Raw genomic sequence first — 16,752 nt, forward strand, 5'->3', positions numbered from 1 at the left:
CTTCCCTTCCCTTCCCTTCCCTTCCCTTCCCTTCCCTTCCCTTCCCTTCCCTTCCCTTCCCTTCCCTTCCCTTCCCTTCCCTTCCCTTCCCTTCCCTTCCTTCAGAAAACAAACTATATTAGAGTTTCTTTCCTTTTGCTTCAGTTCAGCAGCCATGTCTGACATAGGTGAGTTGAAGCAGAATTTCATGTTGTCTTCTTGAAACAGAACAGGGCTGACAGAGAGGCTGGCATGTAACAACTGCCCTTCACAGAAAGTCTGCTCTTTCTGGATGGAAAGCAGCACAGCATTTCACTCTGGCATAACTTAAATATGTAACCAATGACTATCACACCGGTTACAGACCAGCAGTGATCCTTCAGGACAGCAGCACTCAGAAACACTGGCACAGACACTGAATTGCTCACTGCATCACCCTAATAAATAGATTTCGGTACTTTCTAGTCTTTCTTTATACTAAAAAAAATATGGAAAGCCTGGGTTTAGTTCACAGCTCCAGAGTTTACCTTATACCACCTTGAATGAAGTTCCAATTTCCTAGATTTGAGCAAAGTGAGTGGGATCTCTCCAACGCACTTCAAACTCTTACTCATGAAGTGACATGCTGAAATCTTAGAGATGGTTCCCTTGAAAATTGCAGTGGCAGGAGATACTCTTGGTGTATTATTAAGATAACAGTTTGATCTTCACAATGCCCAAGCAGCCAGAACATCAGGTTTGTGACTCCCTTCACAAGATAACATTACATCTACATGATTTGCCTTGTCCAAAGTGAAGCACAGGAAAATGGATGGCTCAGTTCTGCCACCATTTCTTTGCTTGTTCTGGTAAAATAGTACCACGTGATGGAAAAATTGTCAAAAGCCACTTCCATAGCTGTGTTTTCCCTAACAACATTAGGAGATAAGGCACAGGAAAAAAAAAAAAAAAAAAAAGTACAAATAGCTTTCAAAAGTCTTTTGAGAAGGGATGCAAAGACCTTAATTTTGAAGCAATCACTGTAAATGCATGTCTCCATTTCAAATATTGTTTAGGAAACTTCAGCTATCCATGCAAATAAAAGAATAATTTCATCTATTGTAAGACTTTCAGAATTGATTCAATATAATAAAAATATTCAATCTGTTCAGGTGATTTGTCTAACAGAGGAACTAATTAAACCTTAAGAATATTAGAAATCACCAACACTAAAGTACCTAGAAAACCTATTTTAATCTTGAAGACACAGTATATAGTGAAGGGAAATACAAGGGTATAACATCCTTACATAACATCATAATGCACTATGCAGAGGGAAAACAAGGCCTTGGAAACTGTCAGGCAATTTGCTTTCATAAGCCATTTTTGAATATTTTTTAAAACCAGAGAGGATATGGAGAACACTTGTAATATATGTTTATCATTTCCATTCTGGTCAAGTGGACTTGGGGTAAGAGGACTGACCCTGATGCTGTGGGGGTTTTTTGGAGTAGGCAGCAATTTTGCTTTATACACGTTCCCAGGGGAATGAGAAAGTTTTGAATGTTTGGTTTTAAATGAGAGTTTGATTCTACATGACTTTCAACCCCACAGAAATTTCAACTTTCTTTTATAAAGACACCCTGACAGCAATAGATAATTATGACATAAAGCAAAATTATATAAAAGTTATTAGGGTCTAAAGCAAATGATTTTCATATTTTTTTCTTTGTGGTTGGTGCCTATGAGACACCTTCTCTCATTGCCTTAAGGGAAGAAAAAATGTCACCACATTCTTGATACAAAAGAAACACATTGCTAATCACATCACTTGACACACATGATGTCTCATGTTAGATGCAGATACTTAATTAGAAACTAATAATTTTCTGCAAACCTGTAACCCGGAAGATTCCTTTATTAAAAAACAACAACCAAGATATCTGAATATCACCAAATTTATCTTCACTATCCAACAAATCAGATCATATCTTCTATTCAAGCAGCTTTTGTGTTTGGACTTATGTACTTTAGTCTCCAGTTCTGTTTGTGAACAGCCTCAGCCAGCTGATTAGGCAACAATCAGAAAGGATTTGGCAGCTAATATCTGCAACTGGGCTGCTGCAGTCCTGCAGCTGCTAACAATATTTTCCAGCTGCTAGCTGTCTGGCCATTCAAAAGCACTTGTGATTCTTTCAAACCACTTGACAAGGTCATAGAGGAAGTTTCCTTGGGGCTAGGCTTGGCCCACTGGGCACTATCAACCAGCAGCCAACTCCTGTCCTCATGACTGAGGATAATTAACATCTACAATAACATACTATAGGATGAGACAGCTTTTCCACCACTGCCAATTTTTACAACTTCATAGTTCTGAGCAAAACTCTAGCCCAGATGCTCAGACAGCTTCCTCCATGAAATGGGGTGATGGTGTTTATTTGGGGATGCTCAGTTCAGGGTGGTCCTCCTGGCATCCCACAGCCCAGGTGTCCTATATATTTCTCTGAAGAGACAGGGAACAGCTGTTAGATCAACATAGGCCTGTTGCTCCCTCATATTATCACCAAGAGTTTAAAGGCCAACATACTTCATGAAAAAGAAATGTGAAATGTCTCCCTTACATAAACACTGAAGAGCTTGGCACTCAGAATTGAACCACTCCACCAGTGCCATGCACCAAAAGGCTGCTAAAACTGAAACCCAGACTCATGTCCTGAAAAGAACAAACAACCCTTGCCCATTTTAAGCAAAATTAGAAGACTGTAACAGTGTCCTTTGTCTTGAATGTTTGTGCTTTCCTCTTCTCTGCAGTATTAAAGCATGAAGAGACACCTGTGGTACGCATAAAATGCTTATCTGACAGTTTACCTGCATCTGCAAACCTATTTGGCAAATGGCCAGAACTGCAATGAGTGTTGATGAATTTCTACCATTGTTAAAGACCAAGAAGTACATTTTTGGTTTATATCTTACATGAAACACAAAGGATGACATGGCAGGCAGCTTTTTCTTTTCCTCCAAATGTTTAGGGGCATAACAGTGCCGTTTATTATAGCTGGAGTCTTTCTTTTCTCCCTTTTCCACCAAGACTTACTAACAAAACACCAATCAAAGATGCTGCCTCCTTTTAACAGTTTCTCTGAGAGAAAACAGCCTTGGGGTCCCTCACTGAAAGAATGTGGCCAAAAATAAAAATGCTAATGTGTAGGTAGGAGTAGGACTGAATGAATGATGTTGCCCCCTTTTATCTAGAGTCACATGGAACCACAGAACGACAGAATGGTTGGAGTTGGAAGGGACGTCTGGAGGTCATTTAGTCCAACTTCCACCTGGAGTAGGTTGCACAGGATTGCTGCATCCAGGACCAAATTACTACTGTCAACAACCAAAACTCATTAGCACTTATTTCTCTTTTCCAGAGCCTGGAGCTTGGATTCCTGTAACTATGGTAATTGTGAAACTACTTTTTAAAACTAATATAAGCCATTATTTTTAAAACTATGACAAAATTGGATATAAGGGCGGAAGGGATCAGTTTAACTCTCTTACATAATGAATCAAAGAACTTCACTAATAATTTCAGCATAAAACTACTATAACTTCTGTTTGAATTGTGTAAAAAAAACATCCCCCCAGATATCTGGTGGCAGATAACTCCCCACAGCCTCATAATGCTGTTCAATAGTAGACATTTACGTATCAATTAATTGGCAAGCTTTATCAAGAGCCATGCTCATAGTCCCAGATAGCCAAATGAAAACTAGCTCTAATGATTTGTCTTACAAAATTCACTTCGAACAAAGCAATGATTTCATCTCCCAAAAGTTGTAAAAGATTTAATCATCTTTTATTCTCAGTCAGCCATTTCCCATTCTCAACTGGGATTATCACAATCTTTTGCATAAAACAGTTCATGCCTGCTTATAGCCACAACTATGCTATGAAAAACAGGTAAATTGAAGTAGCATTCTAGAATGCTTGGTACTTAAAAGAGAACATCCACAGAGAGCTTCATACTGCACACAGTATGCACACAGTGGTTCAATTTTGCATGTATGTTGCTGCACAAATCTCTGGGGGTTTTTTTTGGATTTTTTTTCCCCCACATCCTTCTATCTAAAAAGATTTGTACATGTGCCTTAGATTTCAGGTCTGAGCCCTGTTGAAGTTAGCAGCAAAATTTCCCTTGACTTTAAGGGGACTGGTTCACTCTATGCTGTTCTTACATGAACTCAAGGCTTTTAAAAACAGAACAAGATGGTCCTTATTTTGCAAGTTATTGCAGTACTGTACCAGTATTCTGAACAAATATAGCTTATGTCTTGAGGAATTTATGACCCATATCTTAATGTGTAATCCTAGTATTTCAAGATGCTGACTTGGTCCCATTTGATATTATCTGGATGGGTCCACACAAGTTCTTTGTAGAATCTGAGCTCAAAGATGCACAGTATGAATTTCTGTCCTCTTTCTGTTTTCATTTCAGTTTTTAAAAAAATTAGATCCAATACTTGCATTTTTAGTCCTATAACATGATCGCTTTTTTAATGAACAGCTAGCAGCTACCCCATTGCTACTGTTCTTTCTATTTTGTAAAAACCCCTAATGACAGGAAAATGCACTTTACTTAGTATTGGGGTTTTACTGTCATGGAGCTCAGCCTTGCACTGGTTTGTAAATTCTACAGAAAAAGGTGTTATCACTGCAAAAAGTCACATTAAAAAAATTAAAAATGAAAAAAGAATGAAAAAAAAGAGACAAAATCGAGCCTCCCTAAAAATATTCTTCTCTATAAACAGTTTGAATTTCTTTTAAAGGTCATTCCAGATTCCTTAAGCAGGTCTCTTTTTTAATCAAGTCATCAAAGTCTCTTTTTTAATAAATTCATCAAAATTCTTTCAAACTCAAGTTTCTGAGGACTCAGACTGATGATGAGATTGTTTGCTTCTAGCTTGCATATTGAAATAAATCTTGGAGCATTTGAAAACCAGTAATTTTCATGCTTCATGTACAGTGCTACACAAAGCATTTAAAGTGCTTGTGTGGGCACTTCTGAAAGGCTCCCTCATTTGGCACCTTCCCATCTGATTTCAGCAATATGGGCAAGCCATGTGTTTTTGCAGCAGAAAACAGGATAGATGTTATTTCAGATGAGAGAGCCAACTGCATACAACTGAAAGGACTGTGGAAGACCTGATTTCTATTTCTGGTCTCATCCCAAGGAGAATTGTTCCTGGATGATTCTGGTAACTCACATCAGAGTTCCATGCCTCAGCTTTTCCTCCTATAGCAAGAGGACATCTTTTGTAAAGCACTTCACAGGAAGCCTTTTATAGAAAACCACTCCTTAAAAGTTCTCCACCTCTTTCAAAAATTAAGGATCTCTTTGCCTTTGCAAAGAAGACTCAGTGATGAACACATAGGTCACGATTTTTCCCCCTGAAGAACACCAGGGAAGATGTTGCCTTTGTTTCTAATGCAAACTGAACTGGGTTTCTAGGCCATGATCCTGCTAGCTGCTTTCCTGCACATTTCAATCTGTGATTCAAGGGAATCTCAGTGGATGCACTGACTGAACAGGATTACTTCCAGCAGCCACAACTCACTACTTTCTTCAGTTAGACACAAATTATTTTCCTCTAAAAAGAAAAATGTTCTCCAGACAGCTGCAAATAAGACACAAGTTTTATTCCTTGGGTATCATTTATGAAATTTTATCTGTTTCTTGGCTCAGATCTCAAGCTGTAGGAAATTGCCACAGATCCATTACAGATCCATTATCATTAAAATGAACAGTAATTGGGAACCAGAAGACACAATGGTTTAGGGAGGGCACAAATTTTCTGCCGTCTATTTGTCTAGACTTCTCCATGATGAGAATTGAATAACACCATTTAGCTTTGTTTGAGCTGAAACTTTCCAGCAGCTTTTCAAAGATGACCTTCACAAATATGTATCTGAAGATACATACATATACATCTATATGTATAGATACATATACATATACACATGTATCAAGATTCTGTATTTTCAGGGATTTTTTATGACATGAAAATTACCATAATTTTTGTGCATACACAAGAAGACTACCTTAATTTACTATGAATATATGCCAAAGAATGGTTTTTAGTTTATTATTGATGGAAATTAAATACATTTGGAACATTATTTCATCATCTGCTAGGTTCTAAGTTCATTTTTTCTCAAAAGTTCAAGACTTCGTCATTCCATTTAAATAATAAGATTTATTTCTTATAAAGTCAAATTTATGAGTTTAGATTGTCTCCCCATTTGTCTGTAAAGAAGCGCTGTTATTTCTCTATGTGCACATTACAGAAACAGTCACCAAAATTTTGTTTTTCTTCATTCTTGCCTTTTTAAAAAATTTTGGGAGAGAGACCTTTTCAGGATGCCTTAGCCTGCAACAAATTATTATTTATTTTTTTCAAGAGAAGGACAAGTTTTAAACTGACCTCCACCCTTTTCTTTGGAGGTGTCATTTCAGATGGTACAGGTCTTTCTTGTTCAGCAGAAAATGGTGCAGTGAGATGGCAGATACTGGAAACTGAAGTTAAAAAAATTATCACAGGTTAAGTAACTGACAACTGAAACAAGCTGATCTAAATGCTTGTGAGTTTTTCAGTTTTTAACATCTCAATTTGATCCTAAATTCCTGCTCTGCCTGAAAGAGCAACTTGCTGCAGAGATTATCAGTAATGCTCTATGGCTTATGTTAAGAAGGGACTCAAATTAGCTGGAACATAAAACTGCTTCTTCTGTTCTTAAAATCTTTGAATCATAAAAAACTTTTTTACCAAACCCACAGAAGATAAGAGTGAAGAGTGCAAATATTTCTGAATGGAAAAAAAAAAAAAAAGAAGTAAATAATCCCTGTAAAAAACCCCACATATTTATGTGAAGATTTCAGCAATAACTGGAAATATAAAGTACAGCTGAACTGTCAAGTCACTTCTATACAAAAAAAAAAAAAAAAAAAAAAAAAAACCCACAAAAAAAGCCTGCTAAAAACCTGTAAGGCCAGTAGCATTTCTGGCACATCCCTCTTTAAGTGCTGTTCTGTGCCGTGCCAGCTTCTCTCCTGCCTTATTCACCAATCAACCTGATTTCTCACTCTCTCACTTCTTTTATCACTTCCCTTATCATTCTGTTCTTTTGGGTTTGCGTTTTCCTTTTGACATTATCAGAGCCAGCTGCAAAGTGGCACTTCTCCCTGGCACTTCAAGGCAATTGCAGATCCTTCCCTTGTGCACACAGTACAGGCAATCAGGAGCAGAGTGCAGTCAGCAGCAGCTCAAAGATTCCAGACCCTGACGGGATGGAGCAGCCTGAGCCTTTGCTACCCCTATCACATGCTGGACCCTGCAGCCAAATTAATGAGCACAGTCCTTTCTTCAGGAGCAATCCTGCATAGCCTTTGCTGCACTCTAGCAGTTCTTGCATTTTATGAGTGAAACTGTGAAAGAAACATGTAGGAATGTCATCGGCAAATTGGGCAAGCAAGGAAAGCATGAACTGGATACCAACCTGAGAAAAGCTCCTGCAGAAATGAGCTAAATGTAAAACCCTTAAAGGTTTTTTTTTTAACGGGATACAAGGGCCATAATGCTCATTTGAAAAGTAAGGAGTCAGGATAATATTTGTTGCAAAAAGTTTGGTTTGCTGACAGACCTGATGGCATTGGTGTAACTCTCCTCAGTGACTTCAGCAGGGCTGTGGAGTGAGGGGAGCAGGACGAGCTGCAGGTGTGTCTGTCATTTGTTTTGCATGCAGAGGGTTTTCCCAGGCAGCTACACTCAGCAGCAGTATGCATCCCAACCCATTTGGTTGCCCACAGCTGCAGGTTTATTCTTAGTTTCAGGAATGCAAATCTTTGTGGACATGGCAATGGCTTCATGTCAGCAAGGAGACAGATTTTCCCCTCAAAATATTTCTCTTTGTGGACAGGTCACTTTCCAGATGAGGGGGGTTTAGACACATCTTATTTCTGAACCACATTAGTCACTTGAGGTATCAAAAATATTTGCCTGGATTAGACTGTTCTTGCTAGTTGGGTGACACGTAACTACATGCAGTGCAGTGCGTTTCATTAAAAACTACTCTAGGCATGAGACTGAAGCATAAGATAGAGCCAAGCTCCTTTTGCCCTGCAACCCCATGAAGAGAAGTGAGAGGACAAACACTGCAGGCTGGGCTGGCTGGGTGGATGCTGTCCCCATGTGCTGGCAGAGCACTGAGTGCCACAGGCCACGGTGACTACTGGTGCTCATGATGCCATGTGACTTGTGGGCACACAGTGGTACGTCCAGAAGCCAAGGTGATCTGCTGTGTGGCTTTGTAAGATTTGGTCTTTGTAAGATCAGCCCTCTCTGTATTCTCCTCTGCCTGCCAAAGCAGGTATTGGCTCCTTGGCCAAGCCAACGCTATCCAAACAAACTCGGGCAAACACAAGGACAATAAAAAGATTCCATATTTCTCCATCAATTAGGAGGGCAAAGCATGTTTCTTTGATGCATTTACCCCAGAAAATCCAGGAAAATGTCCATGCATATTCTCAAAAACTTTTTTCAGCCATTCCAATGCATGGATATCTCTGAGAACAACATGCACCCAAAATTATCCTGCTGTTACCTGGGAAAGAGTTCAGGTCTTAAATGAAGAAGAACATAAATCAAGCAAGAACACCAAGGTTTCTATTTCTTCCAGAAGTTGATGGATTATAGTTTTTTCCATTTAGCCTTTAATATTTATTGCAATGATTCTGAATATTCTGAGTGGTGCTGAACATTCTCCTATCCAATCTCCTTCCTTTGGACATTTGTCTCTTAAATATGTGAAAACTTTTATCCCTTCTACCTACTAAGCCCTGCTTAGTCAAGCTATTCAGCCAAGGCATTACTAAGACTTCTCTTCTATTTTTAACCTTCAATATTCTTAATATTGCTTTAATCATCACAAGCTCAATTTTGTGCCCTATGACAACATCTTAAAATAATCTTCCTGCTCAGATCCTAATGTGGTATGACCAGCTACTGCTCAGCTGAAGTCAATGAAGAGACAGTTAAGAGATCTGTCTCTTCATTACCTTAATTTCTGTCAACTGACCCTTCAGTGAAAATGAGAATAGGAAAGGTGAAAAAATTATATGGGAATAAGACAAAATATATTATGAAGATAAACAGGTTTTCTACTTTGCTGAACACAAGTACTTTGCTCAAAAGACAACCCCTGGGGAAATTTGAATATGTCAATAGTGTTCAACCAGTTTCTAAATCAGCTGTAATATATGATAAATTTCTGTAACAAGCAAGCAAATTTGCATCAATTAATGACGCTATAAACAAGAATCTATTGCTTTTAAGAACATACGCAAACTTCTTTTCGGTTAGGTGCTAAAATTTGGCTGACTTCTGTATGTTAGAGGAATCAATCTTCCCAAGTATGTGGCTGAAAAGATGTATCCTTTTTGTCATGCAAGGCCACTATAACTTGAAACAGCAGCAGAGCTCCATACAAGTTATTTTCTCTGTGATCTTTGAAGAGTTGAACACATCCTCGGTGAGAAGACAACAGAAAACTCATTTGCCCACAAATCTGACGTTATGTAATATTGTTAGTAGACTCTTTGCCAAGAATGCTAGCAATAAATTGAATGTAATGAAATGGAAAGTCAAACATCTTAGGAATGATTTATATAGAGATAAGTCTGTTCTTTGAGGAAGGACAACAAAATGGTTTCTCAGACCAGTCTGACAGTGTCAATATCAAAAATGAAATCATCTAAGCCAAGCAAAGCATAGTACTGCCAGGGTTCCAAAGGATGAGGAGAAAAGCAATAATTCATGGAAGTCCTAATGAAACAAGCAGATCAATTCACACACATAAGGTGCCTTCCACTATTTTATATATTGTAACTCCACAGAATTCCAGTAATATGGAATGTCTAGTGACAATGGACAATGCAAACAAGAATTTTAGGGTGATAAAACTGTGTCCCCCTTGAAGTCAAAGCAGAACTTCACCATTTTCAGAATCAGGATTTTTTCCTTGAGTACTTTTATTTTCAAGTATTTACAGTGAGGTGACTGGCTTTCAAGCACTCAGCCTCTCTAATTTTTGTCTGGTCTTAAAAAAATTAATTAAAATTAAAAATTAAAAAAATTAAAAAATCAGATTTAAAACCTAGCTTCATTGACTTCTTATTTATTTCAGAAAGCTCCTAACAATAATAGCTAAAATAAATAACTTTGCTTATTTCTATCATCACTGTGGGACTGTTTTCATACATTCTTTATTCCATCTCCTCCCTCTGTCCACCCTGCATATTCTTTCATTGCTCATTCTGGTGAGGGTTAATGTGAGGACTATTTCTTCTTTCCCCTTCACTGCCTCTTGTTCAAGCTGAAAGTGACTGCTTCTTCTAGTCAATATAATAGCAAAAAGCTTTTATTGTTTCATTCAGGTCTGTCACTTGGAAAAAGAAGAGGTATTGTCCAGGATACAAAATACATTCAAGACCTCCTTAACACTCAACACTACTCTTTTGATCCCTTTGGGGATATAGGCAAACACATACCCCTAAATAAGGCAGGAAAAAGTGCCTCCTAGTGTTTGCAGGCTTTCAGAGGAAAACCTATTAAAATTCACGGGAATCTGTCACCATAAATGATGAAATCCCTGAAGACAAGAGTGGGGATTAGCCTGACAAAGCATCTACCTGTGTCAACAGAGAAACAAAGCTCCATCAGACACTGATCCAGGCAACTCAACATCTGTGCTCCACCACCTCCCCCACTGACAGCTGAGAGTGCTTGCAATGTGTGTCTGCTTCTCCTGACACCACTCAAAAGACTGCAGAGACCAGTGCTAGCGAGGCTCCATGACAGCTCTGCTTAAGGACTTTGCACCAAAAGCATGTACAGTGCTATAAATGCTTTACTCTCCCTCGCTGCAAATAGATAAAGATTTTATTTCTCCCAAGAAGACAATCTTACTTACTTGGGATAGCGTCTCTGCTGAAAGATGGGCAGAATCTCTGTATCTTGATTTGAATGTAGAAGCAGTAAATCCCGAAATCTTTCTGTCAGGATAAAGAAAAAAAAAAAAAAGGAAGAAAAAAAAAAAAAAAACAAACCCAGACTGTGACTCTGCATTATATGTTCAGGCCACAAGTAAGCAAGCAGTAATATCAGTGAATTCTCTTCTCCAGCAATACTTAGCAGAGGACAACAGTAAGCGTAGAGGGACTAAAAATCATTGTTTCCTGTAAAACCTTTTAATATTTCAAAATATTTGGGGTTTTTTTATTCAATACTGAATTTCTGGTAGTATCTGTGAGCTTCTGATGACTGCACAGAGGTCTTCTGGGTATCATACACAGACAGCCATAAACAATTCCTGCCTTGAAGAGCCTAGTCTAAACAGAAAGGAGGAACCCCCAAGAAATCATCAGCCACTCAAGGATCACATTAGTCGAAAGAAACATAGATTAATTAATTCATATAAATTAAACTGCAGTACAAATCCTTCGGTAACTGACTAGATGTTTTTCAGGATGGTTGGAAGACTGGATTGTATTTTTGTCATTTTTATCTATTTCAAAAACTGCATGATATGATCATCTGTGGGAGGTAAAGCTTTTGTAACTTATTTCACTGACTACCAAATGAATGGGTGGTTGTAGTTTGCATAGCTGCCTTTCTCTTACGCTTTCCTCTAGGACTGGTTAGACACAGTAAGTCAAGTGGGATCTGTAGGACTTTCTATCAGTCCAGATTTCTCAGTTGTGAAACATGGAAACCTCCTCAAAATTCACATGATACCCAGATTCAGGGATAGAATAGGATTTCCCACCCAGATGAAATTCCTTCCCCTAGCTCTCAATATCATAGGACATGCTGTTTCCTTTTTCCTTCCATCACCTACAACTTTATTCTGTCCTACAGTGACACAGAACCAATGCCCTTTCCACATCCTATCCTTCCTTCAAGACTTTGTAACTGTGGCTGAAAAGCTTCAGCTATAGGTATTTGCTATAGCTTCTTTTGCTAAACCACAGTTTGTAGCCTGTGTTGTATGTACTATGTACTATCTAAACTAAGCCTCTTCCATGAAGTTTTCATTCTGGAAACTGAACCTGAGGGTCAGTGTAGTCCTCCTTCACTATGTATCTTAAAATATCCTCTAACATCAAGTTTATGAATAAGGAAATTACAGGACAAAAAGCCATTTAGTTTTATGTAATGTTCTGGATACAATTCTGCTATGTAGCCTCTAAAGTGGAAAGAAACCCATCCAAATCATCCTTCATAAAGCTTTAATACTTTGAAAAAAATCACAGTTAATTCAGAAAGAAAACTCTCTTGTTAAGGCCTCAGTTTTAAAGGTGAGCTGCCTCACACCTCTAGTCTTTTCTCAGCTGGCTAAAATGTCTTGCAAACATCTTGGATAAGATACCAGAATCTGCCAGTGAAGAAAGAAGGGTTTATCATTGTTCCTTTATTTCTACACCTCTTCATATTCAATTCTGAAAGAAATAAGCACTGGTACCTCCAAAATTCTTCTCACATCTTCAAAATGTAACTTAGCCTTCCTGTACCTAACTAGAACAAAGAGTAGATGTGGCCAACAAAAATAAATGCAATAAATGCAATGCTATAAAGATGAAAGTTAAATCCAATGAGTACCTTTCAGGAAACAGCCTGCTCACTGTCTTGAGGAAAAGCTTGTCATTATGATACTTCTTGACCTCTGCTTGAATTTTTAGGAAGATGGAGAAATTGGGTTTTCTTTCAGTCTTCTGGTACATGACAATAGGCTGAACACACACATGCCCTATCATACTTAAAGATGATAAATTACCATCTTCAAAAGCCAATGGACAAGAACTGAAAGTCTTCAGAAAGTTTTCACTGATGTAAAATATCCCTTCATCAAAGCTAGCACATTAACCTCCACCACTGCTTCAGTAATCTCCCCACACAACCCATGCTACCACTGCATTTCCAGGCATCCTTTAAAAAAACCTTCATTCAAACAACAGCCTTTGTGTGTGCCCGGTGGAGGAACAGGAGGTAGTTTACAAACACTGAGTGACAACACTTCTTTCCATGACTTGAGGATTTTGATCTCTAGAACATGGTGCAAGACACCATGATTAAGGATCTGTCTTTGCAGTGGCACAGCTGATTTACTTTTGAGGGCCTGTAACCAGGTGTGACAGTGATGTAAAACACAGAGAGACATGTCCTCACTCAGCTCAGTGCTGCACAACACCACATTACAGGTTGGTGAGTGAAGCTGGTTTCTCAGATCTTGGTAAGGATCTGTGACTCTCTGTGAGAGACAAAACACATCTCAGTGAGTGTGCAGATATGTCCTGCCCCATTGTTCTGTCTGAGATTGATATGACCCAGGCAGAGAGCCATATTCCATCTCTATCTGTGACTACTCTGTGACTTTTTCTTGTGCTGCTGCCCTTTCACATCAATCAAGGCTACCTGGCTGTACTCCAGGACTCAATTCAGCAAGTGATGATCTTGAAAATATTTTGAATAGTAATGTGACAGGGTTGGCCAGTACTGGAGCAAAAGTGGCCAAGTTATGGCATCTGAAATCGGCCTGAACAGTTTTCCTACTAGATCTTGCTTTAGTTGAAGTCAACTTTTTTTTCCCCCCCTCATGCTATGGCAAATTTCCCAGGCAGATGTATTTTCTTTTCACCATATGACTTTACTCATTTTTCCATTTGGCGTGGTTAAAGCTCAGACAGCAACCAAGCCCCACACAGCTGCTTGCTCACTCCTCCCATGGTGGGAAGGGGGACAGAATCAGAGGAGTAGAAGCAAGAAAACTCATGGGTTGAGACAAAGACAATTTATTAGGACAGACAAGGGAAGAAATTATAATTATGGCAGTAATAATAAAAATAATTAGACTATACAAAACAAGTGATGCACAATGCAGCCGGCTCACACTTGCCAACCAGTGCCCAGCCGGTTCCCGAGCAGCAGTTCCTGGCCAGCTTTCCTCACAGCTTATGCACTGAACATGATGCCATATGGTACAGAATATCCCTATGACCAGTAGGGGTCAGCTGATCTGGCTGTGCCCCTCCCAACCCCTTATGTCTTCCAGCCTTCTCACTGGCAGGGCATGTAAAGGAGAAAAGTCCTTGTCGTAGCATAAAGAATACTTGGCAGCAACTAAAATTGTTATGTTATCAACATTATTCTCATCCTAAATCCAAAACAGAGCACTGTACCAACTACTACTAAGAAAACCGATTCTGTTCCATCTAAAACCAGGACACCACAGAAACACTTGCACTATATGGTAGTGTTGCACCTCATCTCAAATCTGTTCTACAGCTTCTCCAAGCACATTAACCTCCAAGTTCTGTAAATCCTCTTCAGAGAAATGGCATGCAGGAATATTTCGGGCTGATTTGTCCCATGGGACCATTGTGTACACATGTCAATTTTCAGCTCTATATTCTCCTACTACACATATGTGTGCATAGTCCCAAAGTCACTCTAGTAAAAATGACACTATTGCCTTTAAGGACCATCCATCAAGGTGATGAGGAGCCTTGGAAGCTACTGAGAGCACAGGTACTTTTGGTGCTCTTACAAAAGTAAATGTGAGAAGACTAATGCTGTGCAAGAGAAAACTTTTCAATTCACAAGGAAAAAGTCACAATAATAGCTTCCCAAAGGGAGAAGGATTTTTTCAGAAACCTAAGATCTTCTTCTAATTCATGCTACAACAAATTAAAGACTTGAGAACTAATTAAACCAATAATTAGAACATTTTTTACATTATTTTGATTTGCCATCAGTAGTTGATCAATAGAACTCAAACAAGTCACAATCTTTTCATTACTTGGATAATTTTAGAGAGGTGTCTTCCAAAACTGAGTCCTTTTTTCCTGTGATGTTTTTGTCTAGGTGTTGGTCTGATTTGTTAAAATAAAAAAGAGTAACATTTACTTAGCCAAGGTTGCTTACTTTTGAAAACTGGCAATTACCTTCTCTGTTCCTCATTGTATTCATACAATTTGCATGGATTTAAGTCTGTACTAGCTATGGGATTGCTCACGCTGTGCTGAGATCAGCTATCCCACTGATTGTTTTGTCACTCTGCTGAGTGCAACACTGGAGCCCGCCTCACTGATGCTCCCATAAGTCTGCCCACAGGATAAAGTTCTCAAGGACATCAAAAAGGATTGCACAGTCACATCTTATGCTCAAGCTTATGTTTTAGTATGATGACTGCCTCAACTTTCTCCTGGCTTTCATTTTGAGTGTACAACTCTTTCCAAACCCTTTATCAGTGAGAAGTCCTCAGTTAAATTCAAGCAGTCTCACAGAGACCGTTCATGTTTAGCTAAACACACAGCATAATTAGTTACTTGTGATGACTGGAGACCAGTTGTAATAACACAGTCTTATGCCCTGTCCTCCTAAATCACAAAGGCTGCAGACCATAAAGAAGAGAAAGTTTGCCATTGAAATCTTTATGGATTTAACCTGTCTTATACATTTTTACACCTTTCTTCCCTGTCTTTTATCTAATTTTTCCTCTCTCTATTCTACCTTTTGCTCCTCCACCCCCTCCCGACATAACATATTCACTTGTCAGCTACAGGAATCTCAGTTATAAATGCTATTACCATCTTTATGGTAATACATGTTATGCCAAGCCAGTTTATCCACAAGGACAGAAGGATGCATTTCAAGAGAAATTTTTCCTTTAAAATATTTAGATTAATGCTGTATTTGTTCTCAAACAGAATGGGGTTGTGCTCAGTGTGGTGTTTTGACAGTAATGTCAGAAAAATGAGAGCAAGAATGGGCATACAGTCTGAAGGTCACTCAAACTGGTTATGCAGTCAAGATTCCTTCTTCCAGGAAAAGGAAATTTTTGCAATATTTTAATATCTGGGGCTTCTCAAAGCAAAGAAAAATAAATTGTATAGAAGATCCCTGTGAGCTAAAACACATTACTATTCACATTCTGTAGACAGAAACACACCGTGGCACAATGAGCACTGGCCTTGTGTTTTAAAGCTGTCACATCTCTGAAGCTCTTATTGTTTTAGCACTTCAAAAATTATGCCAAAAGTCACACACTGCAGTTGAGTAAGGTTTGACTTTAAAAGTCAGGTCTTGTGGTTGTCTTTTCTCCCTTCTTCTTGTTACAAAATACTTTACAGAAAATAACAATAAAAGTCACTCCACTTTCACTGTGATTTCTCTCTGCTGGATTCCAAACATCTTGAAAAATCAAATCCCTGCTCCTTCAGAGTTTGATGGGTATGAAGCTATGAGGTCACTGCACTGTATAACCAAAGTCTGAGGCATTACTGGTTTGTTTATCCCAACCATCTTTTATCCAACACCTTCAGACCATCTTCTGAACCTCTAATTAAAAAAGGTTGAATTGCATACAATCAGCTCAATTAAGAACACTGTAAAACCAATGACATCTGGCTTAACAGGATAAAGATTTTTTAAATACCAGTTTTAATGACTTCTTTTATTAAGTTAGTAAGAATAAATAGAAATGTGATGAGAAACCAACCAGAGAGTGGGAAAACAGAATCCGTTATAAAGTACAGAAATTGCAGGTCAGCAGCCAGCCAAGCTGCCTACCAAAGGTCTATCCATAGTGACACTCTTCTACATTTGGATATTTTGTAGACAAGTTTCTGTAATTAACTCTTCTGCAGTCACTGAGAAACAAGTATCAATTCCACCTTTCACCACAAGGACA

At 38.6% G+C, this 16,752-nt stretch overlaps 1 protein-coding gene across 1 annotated transcript in view; it reads right to left on the reverse strand.

Annotated features, from left to right (window-relative positions):
- NOX4 (NADPH oxidase 4) overlaps positions 1–16,752 on the reverse strand; it is a 100,708-nt gene that overhangs the window by 25,712 nt on the left and 58,244 nt on the right. The window contains exon 13 of the mRNA XM_066341298.1: positions 10,975–11,056. Coding sequence (XP_066197395.1) covers positions 10,975–11,056 — 82 coding nt within the window. The remainder of the gene's footprint in view (positions 1–10,974; positions 11,057–16,752) is intronic.

This window comes from Sylvia atricapilla, chromosome 2, assembly GCF_009819655.1.
Source record: "Sylvia atricapilla isolate bSylAtr1 chromosome 2, bSylAtr1.pri, whole genome shotgun sequence".
NCBI classification, from domain to species: domain Eukaryota; kingdom Metazoa; phylum Chordata; class Aves; order Passeriformes; family Sylviidae; genus Sylvia; species Sylvia atricapilla.